At 40.7% G+C, this 16002-nt stretch overlaps 1 protein-coding gene across 5 annotated transcripts in view; it reads right to left on the bottom strand.

Moving 5' to 3' along the window:
* Window positions 1-16002, bottom strand: part of aopep (aminopeptidase O (putative)) — a 92158-nt gene that overhangs the window by 14863 nt on the left and 61293 nt on the right. For all 5 annotated transcript variants that reach the window (XM_080893639.1, XM_080893642.1, XM_080893643.1 and 2 more), the window contains one exon: window positions 3030-3146. In XM_080893639.1, the coding sequence (XP_080749765.1) occupies window positions 3030-3146 (117 nt within the window). The remainder of the gene's footprint in view (window positions 1-3029; window positions 3147-16002) is intronic.

Below are 16002 nucleotides of genomic sequence, written 5' to 3'. Positions count from 1 at the left end.
ATCACCCAATATTCATTCACTCTGAAAAGCTCTTTCTACATCAGGTAAACACTGAAGAGCTGCAGAGGGCTCGACTGCACTCAGTCCTGTATTTATTTTAAACAGATCAATCATCAATCCTCTGCGATGAAAGTGGCAGCAGACAATGCAAAGCTGCGTGAGAAGAGGACAGAAAAAGTAAGGGGGGGAAAAAAGACCTCTGGACAGAGAGAATAAATGGGCACGTTTATATGGAGAGACGTAGGTGATTAACCTCTTCTGAATGAGATTACTGACATTAGGACTGGCCCATTGCCTTCAGACAGGTGTGTGCAGGTATGCTTGTGTGAGTGAGTGAGTGTGTGTGTGTGTGTGTGTGTGTGTGTGTGTGTGTGTGTGTGTGTGTGTGTGTGTGTGTGTGTGTGTGTGTGTGTGTGTGTGTGTATGTAGGTGAGTGTTTTTCCATGCATGACTATGTGCGTAATGGCCCTGTGTATTTTTAGCAAACACTTAAAGTTTTTTTTTCCTGGAAATTGCAGATGGGAATCTACTTTCATCTGCCAGGAAGTCTGACTAAAGAGGTGTACGTGTAAAAAGCTGGACTCAAGGCCAAACACAGTGACCTCAGACTGAGACCACGAGGTGGATTACTAGAAGTGAAAATAAGACAATGAACTACAGACGAGTTACTGAAATACACCCACTTTTACTGCGTTCCATTTGCCTCGGAAGTCGGATGTCGGAGCTGGAAGTGACATCACTCCCGATTTGAATGTGTTCCAAAGGAACATCAGAAAACTAATGAAAAACAGGATTTGTTTGGTAGCAAGATACAGCTACTTATCACTAGCAACACAGCACAATCGAGCCTAGCCCTGCATATGGCTTAGTCAGCTTTGCCAGTCACAAATATATATCAGTAGAAGTCTAGAGTTTTTACAGTTTTACTAATGTTTACATGTACTGCCATCATCTTGGATGAATAAGTGAGGGTGGCGGGGCTGCTCCGACTTTCCGAGTTGGAAGCCTGACTTGGGGGGTAGTGCCAGTTGAGAATTCTGATTGAATGCATCTAGGTACACCTATTCACATGTTCATCAATACAAATATCTAACTGCCTAATCACATGGCAGCAACTACAATGTATTTAGGCATGTAGGTTAAGATCACCTGCTAAAGTTTAAATTGAAAATCAGAAAGGTCAAGAAAGGAACCAAAGACTACCTTTCTTTTAAGCTTAACAGAAGTTTTTGACTTTTTTTTATTTGTGCAGCAGATGTTGCCGCGCCCTCCACCTACTTGCAGCTGAAGAATGTAGACTGAGCAATGCTCCATTTACAACCACATTCAAATCCTCACATTACCTCTGCAACCTACTAAATAAAGATGAGTTTAATGGGTCTCAGATGGAGCTTTTAAGTTTTCATCCAAATTTCACAAATCCTTTTCCATTTATTCCCAGCTTTATCTTGGAAATATTGGGGTGTAGGTCATATTGACTGAGTAGACATGGTCAACATAAGCTGCTGAAAATCAAACCAAGCATTAGAATGGGGAAGAAAAGTGATTTAAGGGACTTTGAACACGGTATATTTCAGAAATGTTTGAGGCTGGCTAGATTAGTGAGTGAAATATATTCTATTGGGATTTTCCCACATAACCATCTCCAGGGTTGAAAAACTGAAAATATGGACAATAATGCCTTGTTGATGCCAAAGGTCAGAGGAGAATGCCCAGGAAGACAACAGTAACTCAAATAAACACTCGTTACAATCAAGGTATGCAAAAGAGCATGCCACAACACATCAAACCTTGAAGCAGATGTGCTACAGCAGCAGAAGACTACAACTGGTGCCACTCATGTCTGGACAACAGAAGCTTAAAAAATAAAACACTCAAATTCTTCTGCAACATTTGGAAAGTAAGGCCAGAATTTGGTATAAACAACATGAAAGTATGATTCCATCCTGCCTTGTATCAATAATTCAGGCTGATGCTGGTGGTGTAATGTTGTGGGTGATTTTCTTGGCACCCTTCAGTCCCCTTAGTACCAGCTCAGCATTGCTTAAATTCCTCATTCTACCTGAGTACTGTTGCTGATCATGTCCATTCTTTCGTGAAGACAGTGTATCCAGCAGGATAATGCACCATTTCACAAACTTCAGCTCATCTCAAACTGGTTTCTTGAACAAGATAATCAGTTCACTGCACTCAAATGACCAACACAGTCACCAGATCTCAATCCTATAGAGCACCTTTGGGATGTGGTTTCACATCATGGATTTGCAGCCAACAAATCTGCAGCAACTGTGTGATGCTATCATGTCAATATGGACCAAAATCCCTAAGGAATGTTTCCAGCTTCCAACACACTGCTTGCTACGTGGACCTGCTAGGGAAAATCACGCCTTTATGATTTCAGATTCCAGCAAGTAAATGAGTGGAAACGCACCACAATTGAGCAGCCTCTATATAACAGAACATCTGAGCTCCATTATATACATTACCGCCCCAACAAAACAGCTCATATAACTAATAATAACTCGTAAAAAAACCCTAAATATGTATCAAATTTTTCTTTTCAAGAGAGGCCATGTGTTAATGATGGAAGTCAGCGTGGACAGTTTACAGGCTCGGGCACAGCTGTGTTTTCACAGCGCTCCTGTACTGAGAGGAAGCACTTGATCATCCGCACACACATACATACACACATAGCCAGAGAGTACAAACAGTGAAAAGTATGCACACATACACACACACACACACACACACACAGGCAAACACTGTTAACAGTACCATTAAGGAACTTTGTTCAACATTAAAAAATGAAGCAAATACTTGTGGGATTTAGTCAGTAATGGCTGCTGTAAAGAAGAGAGCTCTTACAACAGAATTTACAACACATTACTAAGTGCCATGCTTTAAGATGTGCACGGAGAGGAAAGCTACTTTTATTATCGGAGGGGATTGTAAATGTTGGGTGAATATGCTCACTTGTCTGAGCATGTGTCTGCGTTTGTATGAGTGAATAAGCGAGTGTGTGGTCTTACCTCAGCGTCCTGATTCTGCAGACTGTAGGTTCTCTGCAGAGCACGAAGTGATGCCACGCTTAACTCCGATTCCTCCAACAGAAGCTCCAGAAGCATCACTAGCTGGTCCGACGTCAGCTGAGGAGACAACGGTTTATGATATTAATAGCTCTGACTAATCTAGCCAGCCTCATAAAACATATTGAGGCATTATTAAATAATACAAGGGGTGGGAAAACTCACATTTTCCTTACACCAGCAGCTTCAAATTACCAAACTTGCAAAAATTATCAAGACTAGCTGAATCATTTACATGTTGGATCCTGTGCACCCACACATAAGCACATTTGCATTATTTTCCGCGAGTTAGATTTTCTCCTCCGTGAAATGAAAGCTTTGATGAAAAAAAAAAAAATACATCAATAAAAGTCAGGCAATTAATGCCGCCTTTCAAACAGAGGAAATGGTGGAATAATAAAACAGCTGAAGTGGTAATTAAATAAATATGGTAAATCAAGTGAATCTTGTACAGCTGGGAAATATTACAGAATAGGCAAAAGACAGATGAACGGAAAATATTAGGGCAAAGAAATTAAGTTGTCTTTTTTGATTTTGTTCTATCGGAGAGAAACTCAGAGGAGCACTGTTCAGGAACACACTTTTGGGCGGGGGGGGGGGGGGGGGGGGGGCATCTTTGACAACGTTTCTGCTCGTAGGCTGCGAGACTGCGGTGAAATCCCCCACTGTATCAATGTCACAGACTAAAAGGTTTTCAGGAAAAACTAGATGCCTGACTGCTGCTTCCTAATCGTGCATATGTTGCTTGTGTTATCCTGAGGTAGACCTGAAGGAAACAATCTATTTTCTTCTTGTGATTGCCATCTTCAGGGACAGTGAGTTTAGATGAGTATTCTGAGGATGGATGTGGGCAACGATATGAGAGAGTGGCTTCCTCCTCCGGAGACAGCTGTGCCCAGCCTTGCTTGCCTCTCTCTTGGATACACCCAGCACTACCGGCCACACTTCTTCTGTGGTCCCAGTCTGGGACACAATTAATGGCTGAAGGCCCCGCAGAGACTAATGTGAAAATAAGTATGAAGTGGCTGTGTGTGTGTGTGTGTGTGTGTGTGTGTGTGTGTGTGTGTGTGTGTGTGTGTGTGTGTGTGTGTGTGTGTGTGTGTGTGCGCGTGCGTGCATGCGCAACTGAGAGAGGCAGGGTGCGTGGAAGTGAAGAGAAAGTGACACAGAGGAGAAAGCTACATTCTGCTCTTTCTGGATACGATTACCTCTTTCTATTGAGGTGAACGCAGCCAGCAAATGCATGATGAATAGCTACATTTGTGCAGTCTGTTGAAAGCTATTTATGGTAAACAACCTCCTTAGTGCTGCTGGGAAATACCTGATCTAAAACCAGGAAGTACTTTAGCATGTACCTGTTGAGGCTGAGGGAATAACACTCAGACTCAAGCTGGAAAACATTCAAATCAAACATTACTATCGCTGCTACACACACACAAATACTGACGATCATCCAGCTCTGTGGAAAATCTGATATCCAGTCTTTCTCTTCACCCTCTATTGACTCTCCTCGCTCCTCATCCCTCCTCCCTCCAATTTGTGAAGGCTGAGTGTTTTCTAAAGTGCCGTCTCCATCTCTAAAGAGTCTCTTTGGGGCCCACCCATGATCCTTCTCACTCTCCTACCCTTCCCTTTAAAAAGTGAGGAGCAAGCTCTTTCTTTGTCTTTCTCTCTCTAACTCTTTCTCTCCTCACATCCCTCTGCGGTGACTGTGAAAGCCTGTTGTGTGTTGTATATATTTGTGTTGCCATGGTGGTAATCAATATGTCTGCAACAGTGTCTCCAAAAGCAAATTCCTGGTCAGTGATGGTACATTACAAACCAACTTACATTGTTATTATTACCCTCACACACGCACGCGCGCACACAGACACTGTACACATTGAAACACGATCGTCTCCCTCATCAGTTGTCATCTCCATGGTGAAGTTACCATCACACCACACCAACACTATCGAGCATACATCAACAAAAACACAAACAAACTAAAGTACTTAAGCTACTTTATACTCCTTCTGTCTGTTCTTCAGAGGAGAATACTGCACTTTTTTAAAACCTTATTATGTGCATAATTAGTTAGCCCATGATTACTTGGGTAGGGATCCTTACTTCTACAACTAAAAACTTTAAAACTCCTAAATTCCTAATCAATTCCATACTAAATCCACATTTTTGCCAAGTTCCCTACCTCAAGCATTTTATTTATTTATTCAAATCCTTTTTTTAAAACGGTGGATACTTAATTGGGTGGAAAATTTTTAAAGTTAGAAACAAAAGGAAACTTTTTAAATTACAAGGACTCTTTTAGATGGGGTAGTTACAGAAGAGGATTAGGTCCACTGTTTTTTGGTCATTATTTTTTGGGGGGGACTTATGGGGGAAAAAAGTCATGACCATTTTTTTCCCCCACTGATCCGTCTGTAAAGAAAAAAAAATTAACTGAATGACTTGAATTAAAGCCAGAAAAAAATGACAGGGAACGTTCACTGGTTAAAAAAAGGCTATTTATTTTTCTTCTGTGGGCAGGTATTTATTTGGTCTAAAAGGTTCTGGTTAGTAGGGAACATTTCATATTGGTTTGTGTAATTTAAACCAAAAAAATTCCCACACACCTACGCTGCATTCACGTTGGTGCAACATAAGAAAAAGGTGGGTTGTTTGTGGCTTATACAATTTATCCTGAAGTGTATATTTTGCTTGTATTTGAGGTATGTGGTTGTGTACCGAGTTATTTTAAAACAGGGAAACCAGATTTGCATCATTTGTCCACATGACTGTGGTCTTTGTGAAAATGTATAAATTTTAAAGATTTGTAAAACCTGTCAATTTCATTCTGGGGTTTGCGATAACCAACAATTATGCAAAAGTAAGACAACAAATTGTCGGTGGATATTTTACATATTGCACTGGTTGAGCAGTGGAAGAAACATGAATATACAGCATTTCTAAGTAGCTTAATAAAAACCCAAAACCTTCTGTGATGTTAAAGTGTTGATACTTTAATAAATGCTGACTTTTTAAATATGAGATATGGGAACCCCTGGTTAAGAGTAGCTACTTGCTCAACTTGCTTTAACTCATTTTCTTTTAAGCCTTGCAGCATCCATCAGCAAACCTGAGAAGCCTGTATCAGGTGGAAATCTGAAGTGAGTGATATAGCACTTATTCACAATGCTGTCTCCTCCTACGCCTGTAGGACTGACTGTACAACTTACATAACATTATGTAAATGTATATAAAAGGTCTCATTAATGTTATCACAATGATGTGATAAATAATAAGAATTTGGTAAGCGTTTAATCCGCTTTTATGTTTCATGTTAAAATATGGATTATGGATTGAGAACTGCTGTACTGCTGGGCTTTTACGAAATTCTGACTTCAGGGCAGCCTGAGCGTGGACATGTGTGTTAGTGGATGAAAGAGAGGAAGAGAAAGACCGGTTGTGGGTAAAAGGTGAACTCTACGGATGAGTACTCCCTTATTAATGGGTAGAGAATGGCACACCAACACAAACAGCTAATAGAAGAAAGCAAACACACACACACACACACTCTCGCTAGGTCATTGGTACCTAACAATAGCACTTAATAGTACAGTGCTGAAAACCCCACTGACGGGGGAAACATATCCCTCTCTAGCGCAATGATTTGTGTGAAAAGTTCACCACACACACACACACACACACACACACACACACACACACACACACACACACACACACACACACACACACACACACACACACACACAGAAGAATTTGACCAAATTAAAGAAGCATTACATTCCCATGCTGTCTGTTAAAATTAAGGAATGTCAGGAGGGACACAGTTCACAGTCGCTCCCTCTCAGATGCACAAACGCACACATTCATCCACATACACAATGACACACGCACCCAGGTGAGCGCATGTATGCGCAAATATACACTGTTTGCCTCAGTGACTGACAGCTCAATGAGACACAGGATATGATATCCACCCCAAACTATAAATGAAATAAGGTATATATTGCCTTGTGTGTAGGTGCGAGTGTGTGTGTATATATACAGTTGTGTGCATGTATTCCTATAAGAGCGGGAAGAGTTGGAGAAAATTAGAGTTTGAGAGTAATTGAGAGTCAAAAGAAAGAAGCAGCTACATTTTGTGTGCGTGTGTGTCAGTACATACGTGTGGGTGTATAGGACTATGGGACTTGTATTAGTCATACTACTGCTGCGGTGTAACACATTTGCACAGCACAAAATCACGTGAAGCTCAACAGAAGCTTTATTGTGGGATTTCTATCCTTAATACTGATCACCATAAGGAGCGATAACGAGGGGCAGCTGACTCCACTGCATCTCCTTCTTTAAAATTGTGAAAAACTAAACAAAAATAATGATTTTTTTTTCTTTTAAGAAAAGGTAAATCTTAAATCCTTTCTGTGCCTATCTAACAATCCATCACTTGTTCAGCATTTCCATGGCAACAGGACTCTTGTTCTGTACAGTACATAGGACAGCGAGCCCATGTCAATTTTCTGCAGCCTTTATGCATGCACAAATAGATTCAAAACATTAATATAACCTTTACATCTTCTGTGTTAAATCAGGTCAGGATCTCTACCTCTTTTATTCTCCTTAGCTCAAGCAGCCAATCACCATTTACAATCACATTACTGCAATAACCTCAAGTAACCCCTGGTGGGTGAATCATCCCTGCTTTCGCCCACGTTTCTGCTTTCTGATTTGAATTTTTAAAAATGCTTCTATTTCTATATCCTTTTTTTTTTTAGCACTTTATTATTTGGTGTGTTTTTTGCTTCCACTCCATTATAAGACGCGTGCAACCAATTACAACTGTAAATAAAAATAAAAAGGGGAATGACGACAGCAACGGTTACAGGAAACAAAGGCAAACAACAGAAAGGAGACGACAGACAAAACAGACGTCCTACATCCTGAATTACTTTATACTAAAATTAAAGCCTGCAAAACGGAAAAAATGTGGTAGATCAAATCATCTCAAGCTATGTAAACAAATAAAAAATCAGTTATAGCCAGGCACTACTGAAAAGTTGTTCCTTTTTTGTTTCCGTTTTGTTGTAATTCCTCTATGAAGTTATCTTTCAAGGCTAAACTAACTATTGTTGATAGGGTACGGATTATAACTAACACTTTTTACAGATTGTGTTGTTTCTTGTCAAATCTTGTGTAGTAAGAGTATCAGTTTAGGAGTACTGATATTCTTTTTCTAACTGCAACTTTACTATAATGCTCAGCATATCTTCTAACTCTTCCTGGTTGGACAGATATGTTGTTCATAACACATATTGCACAATAAACCTGTCCAACCAGGTATCCGACCTCCTCTGATGCCCTTCTGTTTCTTTTGTCCCTATATGGCTCACTCCCACTACAGTGGAAACCTCCTCACATCTAGGGGAAAAAAAATGGTGATTGCATTGAATTTTTTTCGCATTTGGAACCGCTTTTAATTGCAAGGAAATTGCACAGGTTGCCTGGTAGGAGGCAACCAATCTCCAAACGATTGTGGTTTGACTGACTGTAATTACTTTCAGACAGATTGGCGAAGGTTTTCAAATAACTGCCGTCTAAAACAGATTGCCAGCACGTCGCAATAAATCTGAGTCTGTTTGTGCTGCAGAGACTCTTTGTAATAAGGGACTCAAATGGTTGCCAGTTGGTTGCGTTCTGATTATTTCTGTTTCAAATTTATGAAGTTTGGGCAGAATTTAAGCTGCTCCTTTGAATTTCTGTGTATGTAAACAGCAAGGAATTTACAATAGTTGGCAAAAGATAGAATTTTTCCATCTATTGCCTTCAATTTATCAAAGTTAATTACAATATTAAAATAAACTGCACGTTAGACACATGTACGTTCATTAGAATTAATATATGTCATTAACATTTTATCACCATCTTGATGTACCCAAGTTGCTTTGAAACTGGCAACTGACTGCGAGTAATTGCAGACCCGATCACTGTCTTCGAAGCAACCATTTGCAAGTTTACTGCACACGGTTGCAACCAATGTTTTTCCTAGCGAGACTGTAGAAATAAGGGATTATGGAGGGAATTTTCCCCATTCTTAAGTTAAAGAAGGACAGCAATGGATTTCCAGCAGACTGCAAGATACTTCTGATTTTCACTAATGTTTCTCAGTTAATAGCAACATTATCACAAACTGCGTGTAATTGCCAACCCATTAAGCAGAAATTTATAGCAGACTGATTCTGTCTCATTGCCGTTGACCACAAATTCTTGAAGACTTGCTCCCCGCTCTGGGGGGTGTTCCATATCCTCAACATAAAGAAAGTTGTGTGATGTGAAGATCATAAAGTCTCTTAAATCAAATTTCTGACTTGTGATTTTGTCCCATATTAAATAAAGTTTGATCTGAACTAACACAAATGCTTTCTTTTCCTCCATTACTTCCCCTCAGTTCCGTCCCTACCTACCTCAGTACCACAGGGGAGAATGTGCTGCTTGTTCAGTCACATTGCATTATGGGGGTTGGAGACATTGACTAACTGTGACATTATAAAACCAAACTGTGATTTCTAAGAGGCCATTGAATCATGTGTATGCATGCACGTGCGTGTGTGATGCCATTCAGCCGCTCGGCTGCCTTTTATGTCTGTCTGACCGCAGGCTCGTAAAAACACATTCTGGCACCAGCAGCTAAAGGCCTCAACCCACGACTCAGGTACTAAGGTTTCACTCTTTCTTTTACTCAGATCACCTCCCTTTCTTTCTCCCTCTGCCTCTGTCTCCATGACTGTCTGCTCCCTGTCTCCATACCAACTGCCTTTCACTCTTTCTTTCAGAGCTCCAAACTATGTGTCTGGCTCCTTCAATTAAAGCTCCTCCTTGCTTCTTTTATCTCTTTTTGCCTATTTTTTTTAACAGTTGATTTAAAGGCCCAAATGTACATCTGCTCAAACCATAGTGGCAGGACTGAGCTTGATAGAGGAACAGTACACCAAGCAGCTGTTAAAGTTCTCTCAACAGACATGACAGCATAAACAGCATCACACACACTTACACTATTAATTAGCTCGTAACTGCTCTATACAGCTGCACGAAATTAAAATGTGCAGGAGAAAAAAAACATAAAAAAAACAGGGCAGATGGCCGAGAATAAAATACTAATCAAAAGGCAAGAAAATAACCAAAACCAAATAATTTGAAAGAAACTTTCTGTGTCTTGGGTACTTTTTGGAACGTTTTCAACCGCTTCTCTGAAATCTCTGAACCGCTGCTTTACTTTAACTGTTTAATCAGTTTTTGCTTCTCAATGTGTACTCCTACCGACTCTTACTACCTTCCCCAGAAAGAAACGTTTTATTTAATTGTAACATCACATGATCACTTATTAGCAAAAGGTCCCTGTTACACAATAGTGGTAAGTCTGTGCTGGTGTGGAACAAGTGTGGGAGACTTTAGCTGAAGGTGCAGCAATATTGAGATGACCCTATAAATATGATAAGTGGCTCGAGAAAAATAAATTCATTCACTGTGAGGATATAATACTGCAATCTTGTGGGTTCACAAGGTCCAAAAAGACATTACAAAAGGGTCTGATGACATAGGTTTTGTAAAGCAATTTTGGGTAATGGATTGAAGTCCACACACACACGCACAGGAGATACTAAAAGGTTATCTATGAGTCACATGCTGCCCTTTCAACTTGTGCAATGGAGCCATCCTCTATTCTATCATCTCCTCAAATGATGTCACACCTGCTGTTGCTACAGCATGGTGATGATCTCACAGATAGTGCCGGTCACAGACTGATGACCTCGGTGATGACCTACAACTGTGCCTGTCTATCTGTAATTTAATCATTAATATCCCTCATTCTTTGTCATTCCAAATTGGAAACCAGCCTAATCAAAAAACCGGAATAGCTACAGATGCTGGAATGAGGCAGTATATATGCATGCGTTTGTGTGAGTTACTGTTGCAATCGTTCAGGGGGTCAAAACATATAGAGGGCTTTTGAGGGACAGATATAGGGGAAGAAGCTTTATCCTCACAGTACAATAGCTGCTGAAATCAATTATTTTGTTCATTTATCTCCCTACACAAATATGGGCTGACAGCACGCAAAGGGTCAGGGATATTCACCGTTGTGAGAACGAGAATGAAAAGCTCATTTAGAAAACAAACAAGCCTATGTGCCGAAATTAGGTTCTCTCAGTCAAATGTGCTGGAATCAATTTTGAGGGCGTATACAAAGAGCAGCTTTATTATACACTCTGCACTCAGCCTGTGTTCTCGACCCTAAATCCCCAACGTTTAACCCAGCTTATGTACATACATGATTATGTAAATGAATCACTTTTCAAGTATGTTTAATCAGCAGCTTGCTGTTAGGGTGGGTAGCTGCCTGTCCCCCCCCCCCCCCCCCCCTTCGTCTTCTTTCTTGGCCTCAAGTTCACAATCTCAGGCCAATCAAAAAGCAGCATGAGGTCACAACGGGGTTGCGACTGACGGGTTAAGCTTAAAAACCACACACAGTGGACCTGTAAGTAGGGAGGGACTCAGTGGGGAATCAGCAGCACATGCACCAACAACATAAAAAAGAAAACACCTGCACAAAATGAGTGTGCAAGTATACACAAGCATGCATTGAGGTGTGTACTTTGCTGCTCTTTAGATGGTTTTCCATCTCTGCCTCAGCACTTTGTTCTTTCTTTGTGCGCTGCAGAAGGTGGGGCGTTTGTTATGTAAAATTCTATGTTCCTGCAATTTGGCACTGATGATGAAGGCAATTAAGATGTTTTCTCTCCTACTCATCACCACCCTGACTCATACTTATTCACACATGCACACACCTCCAAAACAGGGAGAAGTTTAATTAATCTCTGGCACTTTGTGCTTTGACGCAAGCTGCAAATCTAACTGTCTCCAGTGGATGCCTCCCTCTTACTGTTCCTCCTCCTCCCACAATCCTCTGTTTAAGTTCTGATGGACAGAGAAACAACTCCTCAAACAATTCAGACCTGGCTTCTTTCTTATCAGCACAACCTTTTTTTTTTCTTCTTTTTTCTCTTCAATTTTGCAAAGCTCAATTCCCCTGTGGGACAGTCCTTACTACCTAGTGTGCTACTGCTAATCTGGGAAGGCAGAGAAAGGCAATAGCCTACTCCCCAGTGTGCCACAAGAATTACATTTCTCAGAAGGTTATAACAAGCAACCTTAGCTCCAACGCACCTACAAGCAGGTGCCCCAAACAACTAGTCACAGTTACAACAGGAGACCGAATCCAGGTCTCGGTGGTGGCTGCTGAGTGTGTTGCCCCTGCACCACCCGTATGCCTTTGAAAGAGAGAGGCCTTTCAAACAGAGCAAGAACAAAAGGACCGCTGTTTGTGTGTTAGGGGGGGGGGGGGATTCTGTAGCAATTGTACAACAGTGACACAACCAAACAGCTGGACGTCAGCTTAGACAAAGAGAGAGGTGAGGAGAAAGGGATTGTGGAGAACAGAGGCATATAGGCTTTTTTGTGCAGCTACACAAGGACAAAGTGATGGGAGACAAACTCTTATGAAAGCAGACAGAGCATAAGCCTGATGATAGTCTATATTTTTATCACCAAATCCAATGACAATACCAACATAACTTTGAGTTGATCCTTTCAACTAATGTTTTATGCATATCCAAAGCCAGATAATTCTTTCAAATCAGTGCAACAGATTTCTGCAACTTAAAACAGAGCTCTACAAACTATTTTATCCCTGTCTAAATAATTCGAGTGGATCTACAAGTTAAAATACATGCCTGTCAGACACCTAGAAGTCACAGTGAATTCTTCAGAGACACACACATACACAGCAGATTTTTCCTTTAATATGTAAATTCCAATAACAAGGTTGTTAAATTATACACAATTTGAATATAAACATTTACTCGTGCTGGCAGTTCACAAAAAAGCCTTAAACTTACCAAATAAGAGCTGATGTCAACTTTATCTGATACCAGCACTTATTAAGTAAGTGTCTTGCAACTTTTTTGATTTAATCATCAACATGCTAGATTTTAGCTGAAGCATTTGATTCGTCCCAGATGCTCGACACAAATACAATTCAAATACCTCACAAATTTCAAACTGCACTCTCTTTAAAGGCATTAAGTATAAATGCATGAATTGTGACAAAGGCTGGAAATAGCCTCAGTTTAATTTCCTTATCTCATTTGTTTTAGCACTATACTTGGAGGGTGAGAGCAGCCTATGGGGTGTGGTTAAATATTACCACCGGGGTAGTATTTATAAAAAAATAAAATAAAATCCATTTTCATATAATGGATTTGGCAGATAAATATCAGTGGTGGTTTCTGTTCTAAATTATAATAATTACAGGGGTTAACAGGGCACAGTAACAAAAGCAAATGGGTCAAAGCACTTTTGTCGGCTTGTGCAACAGGGTTCCACCACGCCATTTTGGATGTGGTTAGGTTTCTAAATGTCAGCATACACAGTGAAGGCAAAAGCATGCACACAAACCCACACTGGCAGATAGGACTCTACTCAAGCTAGGTTTACTCAGATGACAACAATAATAAGGGTAAAACACAAACATGCATCAGCAATGACCTCCAGTTTGGAGTGACAGCATCAACTCTTGTTGAAAGATACACTGAGAAATCTAGATTAAAAACAGGATAGGGGAAAGGAAAACATAGTGGAAAAGAAAACACAGTGGGCGATAAATGGGAGGTGTCTGCCAGACATAGTCAAAAACAAAGGAGCGGCAGCAGTGAGGCTAATGTTGCCAGACCAATCAAAAAGAAAGGTCATGTTCAGGAAGAGACTGTATGAATCCTCTTGTGGCTCAAAGTTTAAGTCTCAGTGTGTCTTTTTGTTTGTGTGCGAGCTGAGAAACTTGCCTGTGGCTTGCCTGTGTATCTGTGTGTATGTGTGGAGTATACTGCATATGCGTGTTGTCTCATGAGTGAACTCTGGGCTTGGTAGGTTGAAGCAGTCTGAGCTGACAGAGGTATGTGGGATGGACTAAACCCAGATATCTGCTGCCCAGACAGACAGACAGACACACACAGCTGTGGAGTCATGCGCATCCACAAAGAGCCAGATACACACACGCACACATACAGACACAAAAGGGGGAAAAGATATTAGAGAATGAAGGAAGACGCAACAGAAAGAGGAGAGATTAACTTACACAACAACCCGTCTTTTTTCCTATTATGATATCACACTCAGCTTTGCAATATATGACAGACTGGGAGAGGAATATTTATCTGTATCTGACTGTAAATACTAGACAGTACAAGAGCATTGAAAAGATTCAAACTGTGAGTCCTGTCATCCCCCGGCAGGGTTTTTTTGGTACCTTGACATGTCAACAAAATTATTGTTTTGTTTTTGAGTATTTTTCTTCTACTGTTTTATTGCATTTATTACTTCTTAACAGGGCAAGAATCGACGGTGTCTGTGACATTTTGTTATGAGAACATTTCAAGAGCTAAAACCAGACCTAAAAATGTCCATAATTCCCAGCAGGCCCCTTGTTCCAAATTCTTAATTGTGATGATCTTCAGCTTTTCCTTGTCCTGTGTGAATGAAATATTTTTAAAACTGTGGGTTAGGCAAAATTAACAGATAGAAGACACCCTGGTTTTTGTTTTTTTTTTGTTTTTTACAATTCTATAAACCACATGATTTATTGGAAAAACCTGACTCATATTTCAGAAAATGAGTGGTTTGAAAATACATATTTAATCTGTCTCCACTGATGAGCAGTTAAACCACTAGCAGGTGAAGTGAATAACATTGATTATCTTGTTACGATGAAATGTTCTTGATGTTACTTTGAGACGTACCACCCAGCACAACATTGCTCCAGACCAACCATGCACTTCCATGGTAACGACACTCCCCAATGGCAGCAGCCATCCTAACGGGACAATCCAACCAGCTACCACACACAACGGCGAACACAACAAAGAGCACAAAGCACGGACCCAACCAACAAACGCCCCAGACTCCAATCCAATCCTGGTGCCAGACACTTAACGGAGACCCCACAGAGGTCCAGTACCTCAATGGGTCTCAAAGGGGGGCCATAAAATTTGTAAAACGGGGGTTTCTGGCAACAAGCCTCTTAGTGAAGTCACAGTTAGGTGATGGATCTATCTCTGCTTCTCAAACAGTTTTAAAATGTCTCTAACGTTAAAGGAAAGCCAATGCGGCCATTAGCACATACACCCACTCACATGGAGTGAATAAGCGTAACCCCAACAAATGAAGAACAGGGGATTATGAGCCAGGGTTTCTCTCACACTGCACCCGCACATCAGACACTTAGTGTCAAATATTTGAGTAATATTATTGCACTCATTCACAGGGATTTCTGTAATCATTGGATCTAGTAGCATACAGCTGACATTACTTTGTGTACATGTGTGAATGTTTGTGTGTGAGCAGTTTTTTTTCTTAACGCCACTAAATGTGTCGGGGATGCCCGGAGGCGCTGTAGTCTCCCCAGTCATTACCAGGAAAGACAGATGTTGTAGCACTCATCACTCTGCGTTCATATGCGCACACACAGACACACAAACACCACATTGCGCGCTGTTTCCTAAACGATGAAAACAGCGAGGTGACGCCTAAATCAGATTTTATGCGAAAAGCATTGATTCATTTCCCACCATTAAAAAGCTACTTCCATTTTACAGCCCAGCCCAATATTAAACATGACTCTACACTAAATGTCCGGCTGAAGTGTCGCCAGCTTTAACATCGCGACCTCTGCGCTACACTGCGTTTTATAGCACTGCATTATACTCAAATGTCTACATTTGTGTTTGAACAGACTCCAAAATGAACGATGGGGATCTGTGCCAGTGACAAAGTGTGGTGCTCTGTTTCTACGTATTGTGGCAGACAT

This window comes from Rhamphochromis sp. 'chilingali', assembly GCF_963969265.1.
Source record: "Rhamphochromis sp. 'chilingali' genome assembly, chromosome: 10".
Lineage (NCBI taxonomy): Eukaryota > Metazoa > Chordata > Actinopteri > Cichliformes > Cichlidae > Rhamphochromis > Rhamphochromis sp. 'chilingali'.
Note: the sequence above shows the minus strand (reverse complement) of the source record. Positions and strands in the feature narration are given on the sequence as shown.